Source organism: Necator americanus, chromosome I (assembly GCF_031761385.1).
Source record: "Necator americanus strain Aroian chromosome I, whole genome shotgun sequence".
NCBI classification, from domain to species: Eukaryota; Metazoa; Nematoda; class Chromadorea; order Rhabditida; family Ancylostomatidae; genus Necator; species Necator americanus.
In genome coordinates, this window is record NC_087371.1 from 5,299,083 (window position 1) to 5,324,600 (window position 25,518).

At 41.4% G+C, this 25,518-nt stretch overlaps 3 protein-coding genes across 3 annotated transcripts; all 3 read right to left on the bottom strand.

The window, feature by feature from the left end:
- Positions 1-12,272: 12,272 nt before the first annotated feature.
- Positions 12,273-13,717, bottom strand: RB195_004555 (uncharacterized protein; the record flags this gene model as incomplete). The annotated part of the gene is made up of 2 exons (XM_064182452.1): positions 12,273-12,331; positions 13,570-13,717. 2 exons carry the CDS (start codon positions 13,715-13,717, stop codon positions 12,273-12,275), a joined length of 207 nt encoding a protein of 68 aa, XP_064033719.1.
- Positions 12,744-13,133, bottom strand: RB195_004556 (uncharacterized protein; the record flags this gene model as incomplete). Its single annotated transcript, XM_064182453.1, has 1 exon — positions 12,744-13,133. The coding sequence occupies one exon, from the start codon at positions 13,131-13,133 to the stop codon at positions 12,744-12,746; it is 390 nt and encodes a 129-aa protein (XP_064033720.1).
- A 1,726-nt stretch (positions 13,718-15,443) lies between the features above and the next one.
- Positions 15,444-22,654, bottom strand: RB195_004557 (uncharacterized protein; the record flags this gene model as incomplete). Its single annotated transcript, XM_064182454.1, has 6 exons — positions 15,444-15,530; positions 16,311-16,401; positions 16,467-16,550; positions 17,464-17,610; positions 20,989-21,089; positions 22,568-22,654. 6 exons carry the CDS (start codon positions 22,652-22,654, stop codon positions 15,444-15,446), a joined length of 597 nt encoding a protein of 198 aa, XP_064033721.1.
- Between the last annotated feature and the right edge of the window lie 2,864 nt (positions 22,655-25,518).

The window sequence follows — 25,518 nt, forward strand, 5'->3', positions numbered from 1 at the left end:
AAGATAATGTTTCATGAAACGTAAAGGTTGCTGCTAAAATGAGCTGCTATGTGGTAGAGGCATATTAACCGGCTAGGAGACACTAAGAAACTGGATTAGCTCAATATATTTAATGTTGGGCTAGTACAAATTTTTATCATTAATATATTTTATATGTTCTTACCAGCGGGGGCAGGTGTAGCGCAGTCGGTAAGAGGTTCCCCTCGATCTACATACACGATCGATCGGTGGTTCGAATCCGCCCTAGTGCTCACCAAGCACCAGACGTATCTGAGAGGATAAAAACACTTACTTGACACATCGGCTAGCCCCCGCAGTCATTGTATAGGCCAGTTACACGCTCGTGAACCTCAAACGATTGTGAATTAAGGTGAACGTGAGGGCGCATCCAAAGCGGATTGGTTAACGCCAGACACTTTATTTATCCTCAATTCTTATCAGTATATATTCTTTCAGTGACAAGTACAGAGTTCCTTAAAAGTCAGCTAACATTAGTACATCATTTTAAAAGAGAATTATTTCATGAAAGAGACGAGCTTCGACGATCAAGCCAGCTCGTTTCACGAAAATAATGCGCGCGCGCTGGTCATCCAATATTTCCTCGCTCAGTCGAATAAGTTGATTTCCCAGAATAGCCCACGGGTGAAATGTGGCTATCGATATCAACTCGTCTCAAATGGTTTGACTCCTATATATTTAAGGATATTTGAAAGGCTAAAACAAATGTTTAACTTATTTGTTTGTTTAACTGCCATTACAGGGATTAAAAGAGAAAAACGAGGACAAAATGGCAGGCGTAGGCAGTTACCTTTCACAAAAACGACTGAACACTGAGCTCGAACCGTGCAAAACTAGAAACCGAAACTCAATAAGAAATTCTTAAATTCTTATTCTTTCTTAAAATTCTTAATTCTTAATAAGAACTCTTAAAACCAAGATTATGAAGATATCTTATATCTTCATCTTTCGAACATTCCAGAAAAGTTCCAGAAAGTCTAAACCTCCACCTCTGAAGTCGATCATGGAGGCGAGGTTTTTCTTCTACCTTCTCCTGATCTATTTAAACAGGGAAAAAAAAAAGATTTGTAGAAATGACAAATAAGGCCCCCTATTTCAATGCATAAGTAAGGAAGCGCGGTTTCTGCGACAGATTACTGTAACACCGAAATTCATCGGTATTACGGGACGTTTAAAGAAAAAGAGAAAATTGAGGAAAATATGCAACTTTTGCTTACTTCATCAATCGATCTGGATTGATCGAATCGAACCTTAAACACAGCATTTCACCACATCATAGAGGGTCGTCCCAGCAACCATTTGCTAACAAACAGTTTTCCTCCTAGATTTTTCTTCAGGGACTATCGAAGAATCGCCGGAATAACCCACCAGTTCGAATACAGTATTTTTTTCCGAGGCGATCGGATTCATTTTAGACAATTTACGTGACACAACCAAATTTCTCAACAAAAAGAAAATCTGCCACATTATTTCGAACATCCTATACCTACTATGTACCTAATTTATACCTAGTAATCACATATTTACATTTATTTCTGCAGACACCATTTCTATAATTGTATGTACGAGTTGCTCATAAAAACGTAATAAAGAAATAGTGCCTGCAAGATCCACTTGTATTGCATTATTATATTATATTATATTATTATATTACAGGTACTTCTATCGCGACTTTTATCCCATTATATTAGTTATTATTGCTATTATATTGGTGCATTATTAAATCATTACATTATTATATTAATATTACATTATCTTATTTATATTACTATGTGCCATCATGTTAATACATTACGTCACATATTCATTTATTTATTTGTTTGTATTTATGACTAATTGATGAATTCAAAGTCACATATATTCTATTACTTCAAGAAGACATTAGCATTGAAATTTAGAGCATATTAACTAGATTAATTAATTAATTATTACATTAATATTATATTATTTTACACATTTTATACACAGGGAAGATTTCACACGTATCCGAAAAAATGAGGTAGAGTTATTTGCTTGATGAGTACGGGGAAACGAATAAGAACCGAAATTAGAATGTTCCAGAAGGACGATTTCGAAACGGAAATAATCGACGCATCCATGAAAAATCGAAGTAAATGATGGGCGGGGAATCCATGGGAAGGGGAAATGACACATGATCATGTCGTTCTAATGATGTATTGGCTAGGAGGGAATAAATCTTTAAAACTCGTACGAATAGGGTAGCTGGACTGCAAAAAACCACTACATACATATGAAATATACACATACACGAGCAAGTGGACAACTCGTACGTGATCAGATTCTTCAAGATGATCACGTCCTAATGATGTCTTTGCTATGATCTATGAACCATATAGAACAGAAAAATCCTCGATAATCCATCATTTGAAATGCAGAGAATACTGGTTTTACCACAGTAAACACCCGTTAAGAATGACGTTCGTTGGAAAAAAAAATCTCAGGCTTCAAATAATGCAGCTTTCGGCATCAAAAACCAGCGATAGTAAATTTCCAGGATTTTCTCTAGCTGTATTATGTTCGAACTCGAACAAAAAATAATTCTAACAGAACCGGAGAGCATATCGTTGACTATTCTGCTAAAATTATATTACAAACTTTTGGGACCAAGAGGATATGACAAATAATTGCCAACAAACTGACTTTGCTAGCATCCACTTGCTGATCCTAAGCTACAGTATGTAAGAAGTTCCGCAGGAGGAAAAAAAAAGTAAGCGCAGATTGCAAACTCGTACGACGTGGTGGAAAATAAATAAATAATAATGAAATGTGAATAAATGAAGAAGAAATAAATATGAGAAAAGTAACTACATATGTGGGTGTAATATGAGATGAAGCCTGCGAGAAGTAGCGACGGAGAAAGAAAGGCGTGACACGACTCTGGACGTTAACTCATCCACAACACACTCGTTCGCTGATAGATGAAACGAGACGGAATATGTTGGATGTTCGTGCCGTTTTATTCATTGACAACTAGCTAACAACCATAAAACACACCTAAACACAACAACATATCGGAGAAATCCGATCCTAGTTTGTCGGGAAGAATTTCTCAAGGATTTCGGAACACATCCGTACATGAAGAATGTGTTCCTCCACTTGCGCATATCTCCAAAGTAGCTGTTGAAAAAAAGGTTTTCAAAAAAAAAGGTTTCCCATTCAACTACAGGGTTATACTCTAACCTTCGTTTGATCTTGGTAGTAGTAACACAGCCTAAAGACGAGATCTTTGATCGATCTCCCACAATTTCAAGACAATGGTTGTAATCCTGCGCGAAACCTTATCCAGATGCCGGAAATTTGACATCCGGCAACAATAGACGGCCAAAAAGATCAGAATTCACACATTGGATGAAAGATAGTGTGAGGAATGAAAACATTGAACGGTTCTTTCTTATAAAGGAGAAGACGTCCAACAAATTAATTTGAATTTATTTTCTTTAAAATTTAAGTAATTAATTCGTTAGAGAAACACATGTATCAGTGTATTGTTATTTGGCAAGATAGAACGGTTAATTCGCCGATAACGCGGTAATGCTTATGGCGACACTGACAAAGCATGGAAGCAGGCACGCACAGAGACGAATGGAATTGAAGTCGTTAATTTGTGCTATTGATTGTGAAACGAGCATTTCGGTGAATGTAGGAAACTATAAACACAATTTCTATGATACGAAACAGCCTGCTACACCTGCTTCTGTTATTGAAATCCGTGTTAATGTGTCGCTGAGTCGCTCTCAAATGAGTTCTTCTCTTCATGAAATCGTACTGCACTGAAGTGGCAGACCTTTAAAAAAAGATAAAGTGAAAGTAAAACAAGTTACGCTGGAAGCAGAGGAGAAGAAAATTGATTCGTAAAATAGTTAGAGATTAAATCAATAAGAATTTTAAGCTGAAACTTTAAAAAAAAATCCAAAAATCCTACTGGGTCTGTTTTGCAAAGGAAAAAATTAAAACAAAAAAAAAATTGTTGGACTCCACCTCTGGAATGTTCTGAATATTTCTAACAATTCTTCAAGCTATGGTAACTTGTAAAAAAAATACATTCGACAAACTATAACGAAATCGTGACCGGCCTATTACAGAAATCGATTCCTGGCCTGGTCCCATCCTTTTCACTCGATCAATCGAGCAAAAAACGCAATTTGTCCATAACGTAGTTAACCGCTGAATTTCTAGACGAGTACCACATGATGAATGGGAATAAAGGATGACTGCGCTTTCCCGCATGAACGCCTTCAGAAATCGCACGCACGGCATGACCCCGTTCCAGGATCAGCACTTTCGTTTTGCTTCAACAATCCATGAAGAATTTGTTCGTAGACATTCAAATCATGAGTTGGAAATGAGTTGATCTTTGTTGAAGCAGAAAAGGATAGAAACTAGCCTTTAAGGCCTAAAAATTGGAGATATACTGGAAGAATGAGAAACGCAAAAGCATCTAGAGTCTAAAACAGCAATAACATTCTATTCTACAAAACCCCTGCAATTTATCGATCATTCTTCTAATAAATAACATATCACAAAGTCAAGAATATCGTCTAATTAAGAAAAAATTATATGAAAATATCATCAAATGAAAATAATAAGCAGTAAAATCAATAAATAGTAATAATGATTTGTCTGCTATCTATTATAACTATTGTTAAACCTTATTATGTTTACTGCTACTACTACTACTATCAAACTGACTGTACGTCCGATGCGAATCCCCATGGACACTCAAAAACCTGGACCCTAAGTTTGGGTAATTGAACCGACCCGCTGTGTACTCAGCCAAAGTCCCGCTGAGCACCATATTCCCGTACTGTGAATCGCTATGATCAAGTTGAAAGGTTCTCTGAAGTGTTGATTCGTTGATGGTTGGTCGATGGTGGGAAAATCCTTTATTTTGGATCTCTAAACATGACAAATTCTCAAAGAAATGCCGTTAACAGGAAGTTAAGAACAAAGTCCTAGGAACTCGGCAACAAAGTACAGGAGCAAATTTTCGCTTATTTTTAAGAAACCATTTGGAAATCACCACGGTGAAATTTTGAGGATATCCCTTAGGGCATTTCTCATTACACAAAGAACTTCACAACTAAGCAATCATAAACGTAAATTATATAAAATTCAAGAGAAAAAGGCTTTAAGCTTTAATACAGCTTTAACTGATACATGGACAAAATAGAACACTAAAACTACTTATTCTTCATCAGATGAAAATTACAAAAGTTTTTTCTTCCTGGAATCGAAGGATAGGCACCAAAGCAACCTCACTATATTACCGAATCCATGAATGTATGGCTATTTATCATCAGCGGCGGTAGCAATTGCGTCTTAGCAATAAGCTGTTTTTTTCAATGCCCTCGATACCTTCAACAATCGTCCCTCAGTCGTCTACTACGGATAATTTCGGAATGTAAAGCCAAGGTTGCTTTCGAAAAAGGGGAAGGAAGAAAAGGGTGGGGGGTGGGGGGGCAGGAAAGGGGCTGAGGGGGTAGAAAAGGCAGGGAGGGAGGTGAAGAGGGAGGGGACCGGGGATTGAAACACATTATTGTGACCGCTACATAATTTGTTTGTTAACACCTACACAGTAAATCGGAAAAGCAGTAATTTATATCACACTTTTATAGTTACAAGAAGAATGGATAAGAAGTGGAATATGACAGAAAATAAAATAAAAATACATCCCCTTCGTGAGAAGGGGTTTCTTGTTTTCATTGAAGGAATTTCAGTCTATTTGGTTCGCTAGATCAATAGAAGCATAGCAATAATTGCTTTTTAGACGATAAATGAAGAAAACAATTCGAAGACCTCCTGAGAAGCCACGTTTTCCCCTCATTTCCCCACAGTGGGAAAAGCGCTTGAAAAGTTGAAAATTACGAATTGAAAATAGAAAATCGAAGGTGAAAATTGAAAATAATTTCCATTAAACGTTTTTATGAATAAGCACATTAATAAATAAAAATTAATACTAAGCAGTTAATGAAGCAGTTGAAGCTTATCGAGCTGAGTGGTGCGGTTATTTTAAATAAGGCCGGGTTGGTCTATAAACGTCGCAAGCTGTAAACTAAACATACACAGGAGAGTGAATTAATTAGTTTTTGATGAAATGATCAAAGAACACCAACATCATACTCGTAAACAGATAATCCCTTGGATAAATACGAAACACCACTCTCATTCAATAAATGTAATATGATACAGGAAAATGTATGCACTTATAAATAACATTAATAATTCCATGACATTTGATTAGCTCGCAACGCATTAGATTGCGTCCCCTCTCCCAAAAAAAAATAAAAGAAAAAAGAAAGAAAATTCGGGCAAATCGAAAAAAGTGAAGTTTGCAGCACCAATTTAAAATAAGAAAAATTAACATTTCAAATATAAGAGGATAAAATGACAAAGTCGGACTCTGACGTATCAATACACCTGGAATGCGCCAACGCTTCTTACTGTGGCACATAACTCGTTGAGGATTTTTTGGGAACTCCTTCTGGCCTATGCGCTGATGGGGTCAGCCGATGATAACTGCGCTATACCAGAAAAAAGTAACTGGTTTTGCAGGACTTTTCGTTGAGAAAATTACATGTGAAGTGAAGGTCGCATTTCTGACCCAAAATGTTCTTTTTATTCATAAATTGCGGCACTACAGCTCAAAACAGATTTACCGTCTTACTATTACCTGACTATATCTGTTCGAAAACTGTATTTGATATGATATTTGCAAGAAAACATTGTTGAAAATTTACACAAATATTCGAATGATACTTCAAGATTACTGAAATACTTCGTCTTATTTAGTTTCTTTCAAAATTTTCTTTCAGGAAAAACGATAATTTACATAGCTCCACGTATCTTTCCTTAGAATAAAAAAGACGAATTCAATTCAATGTAGGCTCAGTTGCAGTCCAAATAGTCCCTTGTAATTCCTACAGTACACCTAGTAATGATTGGATGGATGAAACGCTAGATGAAGTCATTAATGTGCAGCTTATCATGAGATCTGGTAGGTTTCATTGCTCTAAGAAAGAAATCAGCTGCTTTCTTAAACGTTCATTTAGGAAAAAAAACTACATTACGCCCAGTTTCAGGTGATATCCGAATCATACAACCACAAATTGCACAAACTTAGAATACAAGCTTAATTGAAAACGAACGAATCTATACACCGAAAAGTGCACGCTGCCTTAAGTACGAATTTGCCTCTAATTTTCAGCGTAGACTAGCATAATTAACCAGTCCGGATAAGAAGAAGAAGAATCGTGACAAGAGTTACTAAAGTAGCCCAAAACAACCTTTTATTCTCAGAAGTTAGGCTCATCTGTGTGCTTCCTCGTTCTAGTCGGGATCCCTTTCCATTTCGTGCTCGAAGGAAGCACAAGGTGGATCTTAAGTGTTTTTTTTTTCTTTTGGATCTAGTTTTTCCTGATCACGCAGAGATGTGAGGAGCGATAACGAGACCAAAACATATATTTAACAATAATGAAGCAAATATCCTTATTTCCTTATTCTTTTCAGAATTAGACTTTGTAATTCGAATAGCTTTACTTAGGTTGGTGCCCGTCTTTGGTGGGAGACAAAACGACTGAAACTGTAAAGTCCTATAGGGGTGGGAACGCGGCAGTAACTAAGAAAAACAACTAATCTGAAGCCTAGCGCCCGAAAAACAACTGTTTGAGTGAATTCCTTTTCAGCCTACTTTGCAAAGAACATTGTTGTAGAGTTCATGAATTATGTAAAGACCTAAAAAAAAAGAATCTGGTGCGAAATTGATGACAGCGCTTTTACTTGGTTCAAGATTTGTGTTAGCAATTATACCCTAGCCGAAAATGTTGTGAAGTCAACTGAGAACTTGTTGAATAATAGAGTAGTACCGTGTGAAATACGGGTTGTCGATTCATGTGACAAGCAGGCTGGCGGTGGTTGGGACAGCTAATGACAACATGAGGTTGGGTGGTGAGGGGCTCTACTCTCTGCGTGGAATAAACTCAATTCAGTCGAGCTATTTGTTTTGAAGACCAAGGTCAGACGTATGTAACAGTTAAGATTTCGAAAAAAAAAAAGAAGAAATTCCTAGAAAATTGTATTAGATCTGGGAACAGCGATTACAGACTTGAGTTATGAATTAACTGCAGATCTCAAAAATCTACGGCTAGATTCAATTCTGGTAGAAACTGCCCTTCGGCCATAAGATAACCAGAGCATATCTGCTATATTAGTACCAAAAAATCCTAGCAACAATAAAAAAAATGAAAGTAAAATCAAATAAAATCATATGCCAAAAGGCTGACCTGTAATTTGAGGAAATAATGCGTCGATATCAAAAAACGAGTATCCACTAAAGCTCCCGGATGGGAGGAGGGAAATCACCAAGCGTTAATAAATCTTTCCTGAAAACATCTTTCAATTCAGCTAACCACACATTTCAAACTTAACAATCAGCAATAATTTCTATGCTACCCAACAATTTCTACAACATAGACGAATCTATCCGAAAATGCATCAATTACATTCATCAGATGAAGAGTGCAATTTTCAGGTCTGCATGTCAGTGCAACTGCTGCATGTAGATATACAAAAGTTTTAGTACAGTAGAATATTTTCCACACCTTAACGTAAGTGTTGAAACCCTCCAAAGATCGGTGCAGAATTGAAAGTAGTCTTTTTAGTACGTTGGGTACCAAGGAAAATCCAACAAATAAAAAAAAGAGATGATTTTTCAGCTGTCTGTGGATTTTGATTCCTAAAATAAAGAGAGAAGTCTTAAAAAAGCGAAAACGTAAGATAATTCGTAGGGTTTGATGTAATTCCAAATGGCTAGTACAAATTTGCATTATTTGGGGGGGGGGGGGGGGGGACAATGAGGATTTGTCCTCATATAACACAGTTCCGCTTCAGTTTAAGGAACCATTCAAACAGCTATCCGCTGTTCGGTATCCAAATCTATGGGGAGCAGATTTTTGTTGGGTAATTCAGTTATTTTCACATACGTGTTCCCATAAAGGTTTTCTAGGCAGCAGAACGGCGTAATAGTGGACGAATCGCGTAGGGGGTGACGAAATTAGATCCACAGCTCTAGCTAGAGACACCCTGAGGCATTTTAGCCACTTGAATGTCAGCGGGCTTTGCTTACCACAACAATGAGCACCATCACCGGACTCCTTGAATTACATCCCTCCTATGGAACGTTAGAAAAAGGACATTAGATTTTATGGATTGTGTGAAGAAATGCAACAATATTTAGCTTCTTATTTCTCTTTTTTATATTTGTTGCGAAAAAAAAATTCAACAGCGAGAAGACGCCAAGTGCTACGGGAGTTGAAAAGCTAAGGAAGCGTTGAAGAACTAGGTGTGCTCTTAATTACACCTCGATAAACATTTCATAGGTACCCAGACGTTTCATTGTACGTCAGATATTCGGGCGAGTGTAGCGCAATCCGTAAAAAGTTCAGCTGCCACTGCACGGTCAATGATTCGAAACTGCACTAGAACCACCAACCAAGCCATTCTTCATCTCTCTGGAGTTGATAAATTGGTGACGGGCTTGTCGAGTAGGATAAAAACACTCACTTGGTACATGCTAGCCTCACAAATCATTGTAATGGTTCACATACGTTCATAAACCTACGACCGATTCTGAATTGAGGTTGAAAGCGCGGCAATAACCGCTAAAGGATTGATTAACTCTCTATCCTGTGTCAGATATCGACAGTAATTGGTTTGAATTCGTAAACTTCCAAAAGTTCCCATAATATTGCTTTTTCCGTAGTGTTTTATGTAACCAGCTTGTTGAGAACTATTCTAATTACGTCTCAATGTTAATCACTTAGAGGTACAGCCGACATCACAGAGTGTAAATCTCAAATACACCAACTCACGTCCGCCGTAGAACCACGGGTTTTCCAGTACAATATTTACGGTCCGTTTAAAATAGTCAAATAGGGACTTAAGAAAGAAATGACCTGAATGTACCTGTACCATGACCATCCTTTCCAAGCACTTCTTAGCAGTTGTTTTTAAATCCTTAAATTTCGAGTTCCTGACACACTAAATACAGCTGCTTATTTCGGATTTAATCATTGTGACCAAAGAATGTTAGCATCCGTAACAACAATCAACATTTCCTGCAAGTCGGGCATTCGGCACAGGCGTTGTCGGTATCCATTATCGAAAACACAGCCTAGCATCAATCAGTGATTGTGAAACATAGGGTGCGATAGGGGGGATCCGGACCGCCCTCAGGTGAAAGGGGTTTAAGCTCATGAGTGCAGCTCAAGTGAAGAGGGTCCCTTCACCAATCGTCCAAAAGTGAAGGGATCGGAGCACTGGCACTGACAATGGCATCTATGCGGTAAAAGTTATTTATTAACCCACATCTCATTCAATTTCATTCATATTTCTCCCTCATAAGCGATATAAACTATTCTTAAATGAATACTGAGACGCCCACATAGGTAATTCAGTGACGCAAAAAAGGCTCTAATTGCGTTTGCTGCAGATCATATGATAGCTCTAGTCACTTGTCTTTGTCTATTCACACTTTAACCATCGGTAGAAAACAACAACATTATTACAACAGCGTGTATTGAAATTTAGTGTTTTCAAAATAAAAATGACAACAAAGAAGTCGATCGTGGGCTCACCTGTTTTCTTATAGCACTTGTGGAGACAATTTGCAAATAGGAAAAAAAAAACAAGAAAGAACAGAACCAAAAAAGAAAAAAACAAAGAACAAAAAAAAAGAAGCTGGGGCTACTCGTATTTTATTGATGTGAGCGCCTTTTCGACTCCTAATCACGCTTACTAATTTTGTTACGGAAAACAAAAATATGAAGTAAACTGTCATGTATGAATCTGCAACGAAATGGCGAGAAAAAACAACTGTCCTGAAACACGGATATCCTGGATTGCAAATCGTATTCTTAAATCCTATAGAAACCATCTGATATGACATGACGTAAACATTTTCAGAAACAGAGAAACTGCTGCGATGACGAAATTGTACAATCGATACTAAGCGAAAAAGAAAAACAAGGAGACTGTGTTGTAAACCGAGAAGAATCACAAATTTGAACAATACAAAAACTCTTGATAACAGTATAAAGGATAAAATTACTAGCCTAAGATCATCCACTTGGGATGCGCCAATGCGTTTTACTGGAATTCGTAATCGTTGAGGTTTTTGAGGAGCGCGTGTTGGTCTATACAACGACTCGTGGGTGCTAGCCGATGAATCAGATCAAAGTTTTTATCCTCCCACACAAGTCTGGTACCAATTTGTCGACCTCGGAGGGATCAAAGGCACTAAGACGGTGTCGAACCATCGACCGTGCGGGTATAGTGGACCTACGCTACACCTGACTCGAAATTCTTGAAAATTTTATAAAAATTTCTCGAAAAGTTGCTCTCTCTAGTGAAGTGGATTAGGAAACATATAACAGATTCCTATGAAAAAAAATAGTGCAAGGATTCCGAGTCTAAAACAATTAGGGGCCCGAGCAAGAAAAAGACTAAGACTAGTAAAAGAAAAGTTTCGAATAACTCGAAGTTCTCATGCCACAACAAAACAAATAAGCAATAACAGCAATAACAAACAAACACCTAAAAAAAAGAAGGCTAGATCTCGATGCGTTAGCCATTCACATAATTTGTCTCATCCCCGCTTACCACTATTCATTTTTTCACCAAACATGCAACACTTTGCTTAGAGCATCACTCCACGAATCTGAGGTGGTACGGATTTTAGGTGAAATATTCTTATAAGGGATAGTAGGTTATGGAGAGGAGAGTGATTCCGTCCATTTCTTCCTAATTGCCGTAAAAAACGTCCCGGAAGATACGGCTTCAGGCGTTCTGGCGCACTACTTTCTACAGGGAGCTCGACTGGAGCGCGCCAGCCTTGTGTGGCACCGCATCTTCCGAGCCGTTTTTTACGGCATTTACAAAGAAATGGACGGAATCACCCTCCTCTCCATAATCTACTATCCCTTATAAGAATACTCCACTTGAAATCTGCACCACTTCAGGTTCGTGAGGTGATGCCTTTAAATCACTTTTTGTGGTTTTCCAGCAGCTTAATATAACCGATATTGCTCACAAAGTTTCGCTGCATTTTTTTCTGTATCGCTAAGGGCAAAACAACTGCATTGAGAAGTGATGGATAAGCAGAAAAAAATGAAAAATCACAAAGTCAAATAAAGAAAATCCCCACTCACATCCTTTCTAATCAGGACTGTTCCGAATTCCTAAGATGGTCCCAGCGCGAACACTCCACACAACCTTGATAGTATAGCCATCAAGTTCACTGGAAAACTTGATGATATTGAATATTTTAATAAGAGAAGAAATATCCTCCGAACAAAACCTTCACACGAAAATGTTGGTCATGGTTCTACTCTTTCATGTAATAGAGTCTTTCAGTAGAACAACAGAACGAACGCAATCATCGCGACGTAGTACTCAGACGTATCTTAAAGTCAAAACGACATGAAGCACGGTGCAGTTGCGTAAGCGATTGCGCTCGAGGCGGTGCGGTGAAGCGTCGCGGTTAGGATCGAATGAAGACCCCTACTACCACTGTTCATTGCTGCAGTTCGCGATGGTCCCACCTCGATTACAACCGCTATCTTCACCGCGTCGCTCCAAGCGCAACCGCTTGCGCAGGGGCACCGTGCGTAATGCCGTTTTGATCCGACTTTTGATCGCTAATAGAAATCTTATGATGGCCGCTTTCCATTTTGTACATTAGAATTGAAACAATGTAACTCATAGATGAGGGAGGTAGTCTCGTAGTCAGTTTCGACCTGCCTACCGACCCCCATTATCACACGACAAGGTCGACCACTGCCGGTAAACTCGCTGCTAAAGTGTCCATCCAGCCCGTTGGGGATTTCCAACTCTCGGATGGAATCCCATTTCAGATTTTCGGCTAACGCAATTGCACCGAGCTGTGAAGGACTGCTCCGCTGAGTAGATTCATGAAGTTGAATCAAAACGACGCGAAGCTCGATGCAGTTGGGTAAGGTGCTGCGCTCGAAGCGACGTGATTGAGCGTTCAGCAACCTATTCACTGGTTTCACCTGAATAGGATGCTGACGAGATCTCATTGACTTATCGATCGATCGCTCGTTAATGGTGCGGGAGTGGCGCGTTTTCACGTACTCCAGTAAGAATGAGTTTCCCACGCCGTTTTTCAAGGACCATCAGGGGGACACGCTCATACTCAAAATCTATACCTCTAACTTTATATTTCCCCACAGAGATCACAACGTCATCACGTGATGACCAAAAACAAAATATTAAAAAAAATGGCTCTAAACTAGCATATCTCAACAAGAAAATAACATAACGACACAAATCCGCCAGCCCAGAACTACGACCAGATGCCTGATAAAACGTTGAATAGTCCCTTATAATATTAAAAACTATGTTGAATTGCAAGTAGCACTCATTCTGTTACACAGTGTCAATGTGCAAATACTTGCAATGGATCCAGTCGGGTCAAAATCACCTGATCACGCGTCAGCTTGTCATGTGACCCACCTTCGTTGCGGGACGCTCCCTTTCGGCGTTGCGAGTACCGCACTGTGAAATGAGTGTCCTCGAACGAAGATGCTGCGCAGGCATGAGGGCAGGACGCAACGCGATGATTATGTGATTCTGCAGCGACTGTACGAACGCAAAAGACCATTGAACGCGAACTTTTGACATATGCGTATGACTATTACATTGATGACAGGTATGATGCAACCTACCTGGGAAATACTGAATGTTGAAAATAGGGGGCTCGGGGTTAGTGAGCCTGTCGAACACCAAATGTGATCAGAGATGACCGACCGGTGGTGGTCAACATGTCAACAACATAGTAGGGTCAAAACGACATGAAGCACGTTGCAAATGAGTGTGCGGCTTCTTTCGAAGCGGTCCTGTGGAGCGTAACAATTAGGAGCTTACTGGGACCATCGCTGTAGTTGGCGACGACATCGGCTCCGACCGCTGCCTCCACCGCGCCGTTTCGAGCGGGTACGCAAATGCACCGTGCTTCATGTCGTTTTGGCCCTACTATATATGTCTCGGGAAACGGTACCAGTTGATGTCGTCTTGAGCCCGGCTATCTACAGAGCTTATCAGGCCTCTCATTCCAAATAGGATTGTCGAGTAGGACATTGTTCAACGCTACTGCTTATAGTAGCAGTCAAAACAACATGAAGCACGGAGCAGTTGCGCAAGCGATCGCGCTCAAAGCGTTGCGTACTATGTACGTAAAGGGAGGACTCCTGCTACCACCGTTCATTGCTGCAGTTCGCGATGGTCCCACCTCGATTCCAACCGCTATCGCCACCGCCCCGCTTCGAGCGCAACCGCTTACGCAACTGCACTGCGCTTCATTTCGTTTTGACGCGACTTAATACAATTGCGAAAAGTGTTGTCGAATCCCATAAGTTTGCTAGAAGGCATTATTCGAGATTTTCTCCGATATTGTGCTCTCTTCAGCAGTTGATGAGATTCAAGTTTACAGTTTGCAAATATCCCACCGTAAACGGAAAACGGAATGGAAAACTTCCCATAAATCCAAAAACCAGGTTTGCGAACAGCTGATAGGACTGATCAGTCTTACCCTAGCAAAGCAACTTCTAGCATTCATTCTTTATAAATGTTGAAATGAAAGCATGAGATTCGCAATGCAGCCAGAAACCTAGGAAAAACACTGAGATAACGTACTTACGGTGGGGACACTCAGTGGCGCACTTATTTCTCGACGCTCTAACTTACTTTTTCTCTTAGCAACTTTAGCTTATATGTCATAGATCCTCTAACACTAATGCTTAGGTCTTAGGGCCTCGATTTGTTTAAATATTTACTTTGAGAAATAAGGGTGCCACTAAGTGCAATTTCAGTATAGCATGACAGATCTCTGGTCTCGGTTCAAATTCTGTGGAAATTTTACCCAAAAAAAAAACACCGGAATGGATTCTATGGAATGAAAGGGACATCACTTTGGTTACACATTTTCAGTATAGCATGATGGATCTTGAGTCTCGGTTCAAGTTGCGGGGATAATGTAGTTGGACGGGGTCATTCAACCGTGCTCTTACTTCTAAACGGCCTATCTTGCTTTTTTTCCTCTTGGTAACTTTAACTTACATATTATAGATCCTCTAACACAAATGCTTAGGTCTTTAGCCCTCGACTGATTAAGTTATTTACTTTTAGAAATGGGAACGCAACTGAGTGCCGCTCCCACCAACTACACTTTACCTTTGAGGTCGTACTGTCAAGTTTGTTCCTTTCCTTTCCTTCCTGTTCCTTTCAAGTGTTCAAATTGATCTGTGTTGACACGTCTTTTCCTCACTTTTTTTTTATCACACATTTCATGAACAGTCAGAATTCGTCTTGATATTATTCTTATCACAAGTTTATACAGGCATCGTACAAAGTACTTCGTATTTGGCTGGTGAATAGACTCTGAGTTGAACTTTGAGGTTGAAGTTGCTGATGGTTATCTGAAATGATACGAAGTTCGAAGCATGGTCAACGATTTAAATGGCTTTCAATTCGAAACTGGAAATGCTCAAATTGTATTTCTCAAGTTAAAGAGGTAACGCAAAGTCTTAGTTTTCTGTTTTGTTCCTGTTTGAGTTTACATACTCTTAGATTGCATTACTGTAGTGGAGTCAAAACGACATGAACCACAGTGCAGTTGCACAAGCGGCTGCGCTTGAAGTAGTGCGATGGAGCGCTACCACCGTTCATTGCTGCAGTTCGCGGTGGTCCCACCTCGATTCCAACTTCATCGCGCCACTTTGAGCGCAATCGCTTACGCAACTGTACCGTAATTCATTTGGTTTTGACCCGACTATAACTTGGTGCTGGACCTAGGCACGCGGGCGGAATTGTGCCTCGTGTTCAGCACCGAAAGTGTTCAGCCGCATGAGCGCGACTTTTCTGCCGCAAGTTGTGCCCTCTTTTCCTCAGTCAGTGTGGGCAACGATCGGATCAGAAACATCCGATCGTCGAGTTGTATTCTGTCGTTTTTTTTTTGTTGGACATCCAACACAAATCATCAGCACATATGAGCCTGGATAAATGTACTAGACGGAGCAGAAAGAAGCCCTCGTGCCTGGTCACTAGGTCTGAGTACAGGTGCAGGCTCTCTAGCATTAATCGACGCTACCGGATCACTATGCTTTGCAAAAGCAGCTAGTGCTGTGGATCCTTACAAATCTCAAGATGTAAGTCCATAATATTTGGCCAAATTCAATGGGATTCCACCAGTAACTCACCCTCCTTCCTTTCTCATCTGAATAGTAAAGCAGATCCTCCAGGATTGAATAAGTTGCGACATATTTCGGTGACTTATCGACTGTCACATCGCTTTAAAAAAAACTCAATAAGTTTGAATATAACATTTATGTAAATATCGTTTAGAAATATCCTACTATTTGACCAAAACAGGCATGTAATAATGGAACTGGATTTGAGAACATTTTTTATATCCTTCGTCCCATGGTCTTCGGTTGATGCTAAACATATCTAATCATTGATATATGTTGAAATTTTTATTATCATTTTCAAGAGCAAAACTCTAGAATAGATCCAGAATTTCCAGGTGACTGCTCTACTCTCGACGGCGGTTACTTCAGAGGAGCTACGTGACAATTCCTTCCTGGATGGATATTCCTCTCCTTTATCTCATTCAGAAATAATCCATACCATTGAATTAAAACTTCGTGGTCGTTGAAGTTGTTGAATGTGCTCAGAATTTTGCGGACGGCATGATCCATTTTGGAATGGAGGTATCGCGGTAAGCTTAAAACGACATGAAGCCTGGTGCAGTTGCATAAGCGGTTGCATTCGGAGGGGCATGGTGGAACGTTTAGGGTCGTGGCGGGACCCTTGCTAGCACCACTCATCGCTGCACCTGTTCGCCACAGTCCCAACTCGATTGCAACCGCTGTCTCCACCGCGTCGCGTCGAGCGCAAACTCATAAGCAACTGCACCGTGTTTCATATAGTTTTCACCCGACTACACGTACAATTTCTTCAAAATGACTTCGTCTATGATGCGCACTACGACGTATGCATTTGCTCGCAGGTGACCGGAAATTTATCACAGTGATCGCGGCTATTGACCGGGTTCCAATCCAATGGCGGAGGAAGGCGCCGTTTTCAACGCGCAGGCTTCTACCGTAGACGCTTCGGAATCACGGTGAAACGCGACATAGTAATAGCGAAATTTCCACCGTATCATAAAGCTGAGGTGAGGCTGTCGACTTGAAATATGCTGTAATTATTTATTGTATTATATATTTATTGTACTATATGTTGTATTTATTTGTTGGTCGAGCTACGTGAAATTAGAGCTGTCACAGTTGTTCAGGGACATCTAGAGCTTTGCTGCTCAAGAGGAGAAGTTTAGCGTTAAACGGCACTAACCTGTAGTAGTCCGCAACTAGTAAGAAAAATTCGTCGCATTGCTTAGTTGATCCTTTCACGGTTTGAAACAATAAGCAGTGTGGATCCGGTGGTCGCTTCGGATAATCGGGAAGGAATTTCGCGAAACTTATTTCATTCAAGCCTACCCTGAAATTTGGTCGATTCGTGAGAAACAATTACAACCTTCCCTCTGCTGTAAGTGATTACAGCAGCAGGAAAGTAAAAGTAATTACAGTAAGAACAATAATTTGGAAGTCATGGTAACACCATTATTAATATTTGGTCTGCTCTCTTACGAATATACATACTATCTTTGGTACTTTCTAAAATTTAACTGCAATCTGTCTGTTCATCATGATTACATGGTGACTTAAATTAAATTGATTCACTGCTACAAATTTCGTTTGGAGCAAACTCTTAGAAAGAGTTAAGACAGCAGTTAGAAAATGTCTAAACTGGAGCGAAGTTGTAATAAATTGTTATTATGTAGATTTTTTCTTTATCTTTCATATGTCTCCTACGAAATGTCAGACTTTTTTTCCAGAGAAAAATAATTGAAATGGATATCAAATAATTACGTTACAGAAATAGTTGCCTGACTATGAGCAATGTTTAGGAATACGTAATAATAATAAAAAAAAGTCGTACGTAGAAAAACCTAATCATACCACAATCCAAGTAAAATAATCAATAAAAGCAGGATAGTTCAACGAGAAAGAATCTTTCGCAACGGTATCAATATCGTGTTTTCTCTTTTGGGAGAGAAGTGCGTTAACGTACAGTAGGGTTGAAATGACATGAAGCACGGCGCAGCTGCGTAAGCGGTTGCTCTCGCGGAAGCGGTGCGCTGGAGCGTAGCGGTTAGGATCGAGGGGTGACCCTTACCCCCACTTCCTACTCTTCCCTGCAGTTTGCGATGGTTCTTTCTCGATTCCATTTGATTTCTCAACCACGCCGCTTCAAGCGCAGCCGCTTACGAAACTGCAAATGCTCCATGTCGTTTATGAAATATGACTGCTTTTGCTATTCACCACCACAACGTGTTTGAGCCTATTCGCTCATCAGTCGGCTGTTTTCTTAATTTTTTTCTATACAAATTGTAACCAACAAGTGGGTATGAACGGCTCCTACTTAATATTGTACTGGGGGCAAGATGACCATAAGTTAGCTCACAAAAGCTGCTGATATTTCTCTTGTATGTTAACAACTTGTCCTCCACCGTACCCATTTCCCCGGTACATTTTGATCGGGCGGTGTAGCGCAGTTGGCAAGAGGTTCCGCTGTGGCGACAATCGGTCGGAGGTTTGAATCCGCCCTAGCGCAAACGAAGCCTTTCATCCCTCAGGGGTCGATAAATTGCAGATTACCAGACTTGCCTGGGAGGATAAAAACACTGACTTGGGACATCGGCTAGCCCCCCTAAGTCATTGTAAAACTGTACGCGCGTTCATAAACCTTAAACGAAGTCTGTGTCGAAGTCGAACCCACAGTCGCATCTCCATGGGATTGATCGACGCCGTGCACACATCCTTTTTATCTGGGACTTTACCCGATGAATAGCCCTATACCTGTTCATTCTACTTGAATGTGCGCAGTCGAACCCCCCTTTTGAAGGAAGCATGTATAGTGGGAACGGCTGTAGTGGGGGAAGTAAGCAGCGACTTAAAGGCATCACCCCATAAATCTGAGGTGGTGCAGATTTCAGGTGGAGTATTCGTATACGAGATAGGAGGCTATGGAGAGGAGGGTGATTCCGTCCATTTCTTCCTAACTGCCGTAAAAAACGGCCGCACAAGGCTGGCACGCTCCAGTCGAACTCCCTGTGAAAAATAGTGCGCCAGAACGCCTGAAGCAGTATCTTCCGGGCCGTTTTTTACGGCAATTAGGAAGAGATGGACGAAATCACCCACCTCTCCATAGTCTCCAATCCCGTATACGAATACTCCACATGAAATCCGTACCACCTCAGATTGGTGGATGCCTTTAAACGCTTTACACATTTGAGAGTTAGTGACCTTGCTTCGTTGAAATGGTAAACAAAGCGTACTCGCCCCTACAGCTTACCTAGAGAATGCCCGAAGTTTTCTATGTGAATTCCGCCTACACCTTCCGATTACTTTCTATGAGGATATCTGAAGTCGAAGATTTCTGAAAGAGATTCAGCAGCAATAAGACTTAATAGTGGGGAATGGAAAAATTCGTGCAATAAAGCTTGCGATACTATGAATCACCGAGAAATTTGGTATGAGACTCAGACAATGTGTGCAAAATGATGATCGCCAAAAATGGATCTTTTTTGCTTATACTAATTTCTGTTTGTGCTCTTGAGACTTGTTGCAATATATAACTAGAGGAGGCCGCGTATACGAGTCTAATTGCTATCTGCTCGCTGCGGTTTTGTTTATAGTAAATGCAATCAGGCATTTGAGTATACGCTATGGGCACGTACAAAACAGTTATATGGCTGAATTTATCTGGATATTGGAAGCAGGTACTGTTCTCCAACACAGTGTCAAAGATAAAACCCAAGCAGATCAAATCAAGCAGAGCAGACCTAGAGGAAGTGCAGAATCTTCGGTAGCAACTTTCTTTTTTTTTACGCTGAGCTGCCGAACACTGTCGAATTGAGGTACTCGGGTCGATCGGTGTCGATAGGCAGTTCACGCGAGACCCAACGTCTCGCAAGACTCTATGGAACACTGACGGATGGATTTTGTGCGAGCTCTTGCTGTAGATCGAGGTTGTTAAGTAGAATAGTAGAAGTATGGTTACACATTTCTTGATGTATTTGTCAGCTTCTAAGCTATTTAAAGGCATCACCCCACGAATCTGAGGTGGTGCAGATTTCAATTGGAGTGTTCGTATACGGGATGGGAGACTATGGAGAAGGAGGTAATTCCGTTCATTTCTTCCTAATTGCCGTAAAAAACGGCCCGGAAGATGCGCGCCGCACAAGGCTGGCGCGCTCCAGTCGAACTCCCTGTACAAAATAGTGCGCCAAAACGCCTGAAGCCGCATCTTCCGGGCCGTTTTTTACGGCAATTAGGAATGGAAATGGACGGAATCACCCCCCTCTCCATAGTCTCCCATCCCGTGTACGAATACTCCACCTGAAATGTGCACCACCTCAGATTCGTGGGGTGATGCCTTTAAGTAGGTCAGCGTGCCTCACCAGGGAAGGCTAGAGAAAAAAAGAGTGTGGATCTAGCAGAGAAAGGAGTGCGTCAGATGTCGTATCATCCCAAATGGGTACGTTCACCCATAGTTCGATGTAAGATCTATGCTTGAGTACTGCGCCGCTGGAATATTTTCAAAGCAAATTTAACCATCAGGTATTCGCTAATATTGGAGTTTTTAGAAACTAATTTTTTTTCAGAAACCAACTAATTTTCGGAAAGAAACTAAACCACTAAAAACGTGTTTTATCACATTGGTTAAAATTTCATATCCTCAGACCTGTATGCGATAGTGACACATTTGAAAGGAGATGTTTTCGATACGGTGAAGTGAATGTAAGAAGCTTACATTACTCCAATTCCTGAGTAGATACGCTTCGATAGCGAACCCACGTAGTCAATAAGGTGCAGGTATTGATGTCCTCTTCTCCCATGGTAAGGTATTACAACCTGAAACACAACTCTGTAATTTGCAAAAACGAAAAGGAACTGTTGCTATGGTTGTGTTCTTTCTCAATGTTTCTATCCTTTGTTTCTACTGTGAGTTTCGATCTTCTGGGAATAAAATAAGGTGGTCTAGAGTAGCAGTTGATAATTTAACGGATCATAGTTATACGAATCCAAGCAGGGTATACACGTCTGATTGCTACGTGCACGTAGTGGCCCTGCTTTCATTAAACGTAATCAGGCATTTGAATGTACGTTTTGAGCACGTACGAACTGTATAACTTGCACAGTTATATGGTTTAAGACTTCCATACATTGTAAAAAGGTGCTGTCGTTTTCCAAATCGCCAAACCCCATAACCTGAAATGTCAACTGCGTGAAAGAAGAGTGGAATCTTTGGCAAGAATCATCCGTTTTGTCACGCTGAACTGCCAAGCACTGTCACATCTGGCCCTAACGATCTCCTCTCTCACCCGGATCACTTTCCCAAGTTCGGCGTACCTGGTAACTCCATCAAGAAATAATTTAATCGAACCGAATAGTCTAAACTAAAATAAAGTTTACCATCTTCGTAGACCTGCATCCAGTGTCGCTGCCGTCATCCCTCTACTGCGACACCTACAGAAACGTACGCCATGGACGCTACTCTAGGTTGATGTTGTCTTAGGTTACTTTTTGTGGACACTAAAAAGTCCGAGTACGACTGATCTAAACGAGACTAGCATCAGGACATGGATTCCCAAGGGTTGGCTTCATGATCTCATCCCAGCGCAGTTTATCGCTCGTCCAAATGCGTTATTAGGACGGAAAAGATGCGAAAAACTTCCCTTCGACAGCAAGATACCCTACAAGATCATAACATTTCATAACAAGAGTGGTACAGATTAATTTGTATTCGGCAATCGACCAAAACAACACTGGTCAGATGCGAATCTCACTGATATGAAATTAGCTAATACCTATCCTAACCAAGTAAGTGAATGTACAAAATTGCGTCACATAATTACTCAGACGGATCCCACCACAAGACAGGAAGCGCGCTATAGTAAGACGTCAGTATGATATCAAATCATATATCTCATGTGATCACTAAATCACTAATCGTTGTCATCAATTCAATTATGTGATCTCACAAAAAAGTAACATCTGTTTCTCATTCGACGATCGACCATTAACATCTACAATTGGTTCACTTATTAAAGGATAGCTTCTCCTCGGTAATGAAGCGGAAGTGGTAACCGTACTGAAATCTGCAAACTTTTCGACGCTAACGATAGTAACTGATTCACGATTGTTAGCCTACTGAGATCAGAGCTATACTTATAACGAAAATTCTGGCGTTTAATGAAAACTAGCCTTAGTGGCACTACGGGAACCTTCATATAAGGAAAGATGGAATTTCACACTACTCCTTCACAGACGAACGACTACAGACGCATTTTGATCACCCTCAGAACGGACGAGCAGATAACATCACTTACTGGCTTTGAACTATCCCAATTCACAATCGCCGCATCCAACAAGGGAATGACAGTAAGAAAGCTGACCAATTGCGAATGAAGCATCATTCAAACAATACCATCTTCACCAAGATTGCACTTATATATGAACTGATATATGATCTAGATAGCCACTTATCAACATGAATTCATTCTCAAGGTGACCACCACGAGGGCCTGGCGGTGCTGGCTTATCGCGTGGCTAACACTTTTCAGCACAGATACCAATGTGAAAGAACATCTGTTTATCAAGTACTTAAAAACCAAATCAAAAAAATTGTTTTCTTTTAGATCATCTTAGAAAGTACAGATTTTCTTGACAAACGTAAAAATTGTGATTAGTGAATGAGAAAAAAAAAATTAAACCACCACGTTTCCACAGTCTAAATAACGAAAATAGGTCAATATCAATAATGTGAATGATTACCTGCAGGCACGACGCACCGATATGCCACAATCAAAACTCCCCGCAGCTCTCGTCGCGTTCTGCAAGCACTACGTCTCAGGTTTGTAGCGAAAGCGCAAAAAAACTATTAAAACGATCACTTCTGGCAGACATTGTCTACGGGCTTACATCAGTGATCAGTATCGTCGATTACACTAAAGGTGAAACCCTGTCCATTTCTATATAACACAAAAGGAGACCCAATCGTTGTCTCAGAAAATGTTCCATGCCTTCTTCTCCGTCCCTCTATCCTCATCACCGCTCACAATAGTAACAGTGAACATATTGGTTCGTCCTCTCGTTGAAATGTTCTCTCACAAAATTTATCACATTTTCAAGTTCGGAATTCTTCCTGCGCAAGGCGGGATCCCTTACTGCGACTGCTAGCGGGAACTTGATGAATCTACGCCAAAGGTCGATTCAATTACCGAAGCTTCATGTCTTCTTGATCTCGAATAAAGTGGGAGTCTGAGTCGGGAGGGCAATTTTGAGCTAAATTTAGAGATAAATTGGTACCAGAGTTGTCTGGGAGGATAAAAACACTGACTTGACACATCGGCTAATCACCGCAAGTCATTGTATAGGCCAGATACACGTTCGTAAACCTCAAAGATTCTGAATTGAAGTGAACGTGAGGGCGCATCCCAAGCGGAATGATTAACGCCAAAAATTTTATCCTTTATACTTTATACCAGTCTGAATGTCCGGCTAAAGCCGGACTTCAGACTTTCGGTGGTTTTAGTTTCGCTCCCCTTCACTGATAAGTAAAAGGTAATAGTAGTGGTATCTTTTCTGTAAAATTAGATTTGTGTTTTTTTTTAACAACGCTTTCCTTCTCTTCTTCATGTTATAAATTAAGGCGAAAGATTACGGAGTTTCCCTTCTAAACGCGTGAATTCTACATTTGGAGAATATTCGACCATCAGCTACAAACACTCCTTCGTTGCCAGAATGATATAGATACAATTTGAAAGCATTACTCGAAGTACGGGTATTCCTCCTGATTTCCCCCAGTAGTTATCACAGAATGATGTTTTAACATAAATAACGTGAACGACATGTTCTTACTGATAATATGATAACGTTCCACGTCAGATCACATAAACATCCTGCTACTATTTAAGCAGCCGTTTGCATGCGTGTTTCCACTTTCTGAGAAATGCATGCTACAAACTTGAGGCGAGGGAAGAAAGAAATAGGCACGCGGAGGAGTTATAAAGCAAAAGAGCAAAGCGCCCAGTGGTCAGGCAATGAAACGGCTCCAACTATTTATCTTTTGCCTCATGTACACTAAGTTATTGCGCACCAATCACCGGGTCCACCGACGCCGGTGGATTCGTCACATATTATAGCAATCTGGCGCCGGCGCACCAATCCGACGGCGGTGGACCCGTCGCACCCCCTTCCATAAGTATCTGGCGCCGGCGCACCAACCCGCCATCGCGGGACCCGTCGCAACCCATTTTATAGCTCTGACCCCAGCGCACCAATCCGACGCCGGATGGACCCGTTGCACCCCCTTCTATAGGTATCTGGCGCCGGTGGGCCCGTCGCGCCCCCTTCTATAGCTATCTGACCCCAGCGCACCAATCCCGATGGACCCGTCGCACCCCCTTCTATAGGTATCTGGCACCGGTGGACCCGTCGCACCCCCTTCTATAGGTGTCTGGCGCCGGTGGACCCGTCACACCCCTCCTATAGGTGTCTGGCGCCAGTGGACCTGTCGCACCCCCTCCTATAGGTGTCTGGCGCCAGTGGACCCGTCGCACCCCCTCCTATAGGTGTCTGGCGCCGGTGGACCCGTCACACCCCTCCTATAGGTGTATGGCGCCAGTGGACCCGTCGCACCCCATATTATAGCTCACCCCAGCGCACAATCCGACGCCGGATGGACCCGTCGCCCCTCTTCTATAGGTATCTGGCCCAGTGGACCCGTCGCACCCCATATTATGGCTATCTGGCGCCAGTGGACCCGTCGCACCCCCTCCTATAGGTGTCTGGCGCCAGTGGACCCGTCGCACCCCCTTCTATAGGTATCTGGCGCCGGCGCACCAACCCGCCATCGCGGGACCCGTCGCAACCCATTTTATAGCTCTGACCCCAGCGCACCAATCCGACGCCGGATGGACCCGTCGCGCCCTCTTCTATAGGTATCTGGCGCCAGTGGACCCGTCGCACCCCATATTATGGCTATCTGGCGCCGGTGGACCCGTCGCGCCCCCTCCTATAGGTGTCTGGCGCCAGTGGACCCGTCGCACCCCCTCCTATAGGTGTCTGGCGCCAGTGGACCCGTCGCACCCCCTTCTATAGGTATCTGGCGCCGGCAAACCCGCATCGGCCCATCCAAAACAATTTTTTTTTTTTTTCCCCCCCCCGCCCAATAATCGGGCGGGGGGAGGCGTTGCACCCCCTTCTATAGGTATCTGGCGTCGGTGGGCCCGTCGCGCCCCCTTCTATAGCTATCTGACCCCAGCGCACCAATCCCGAT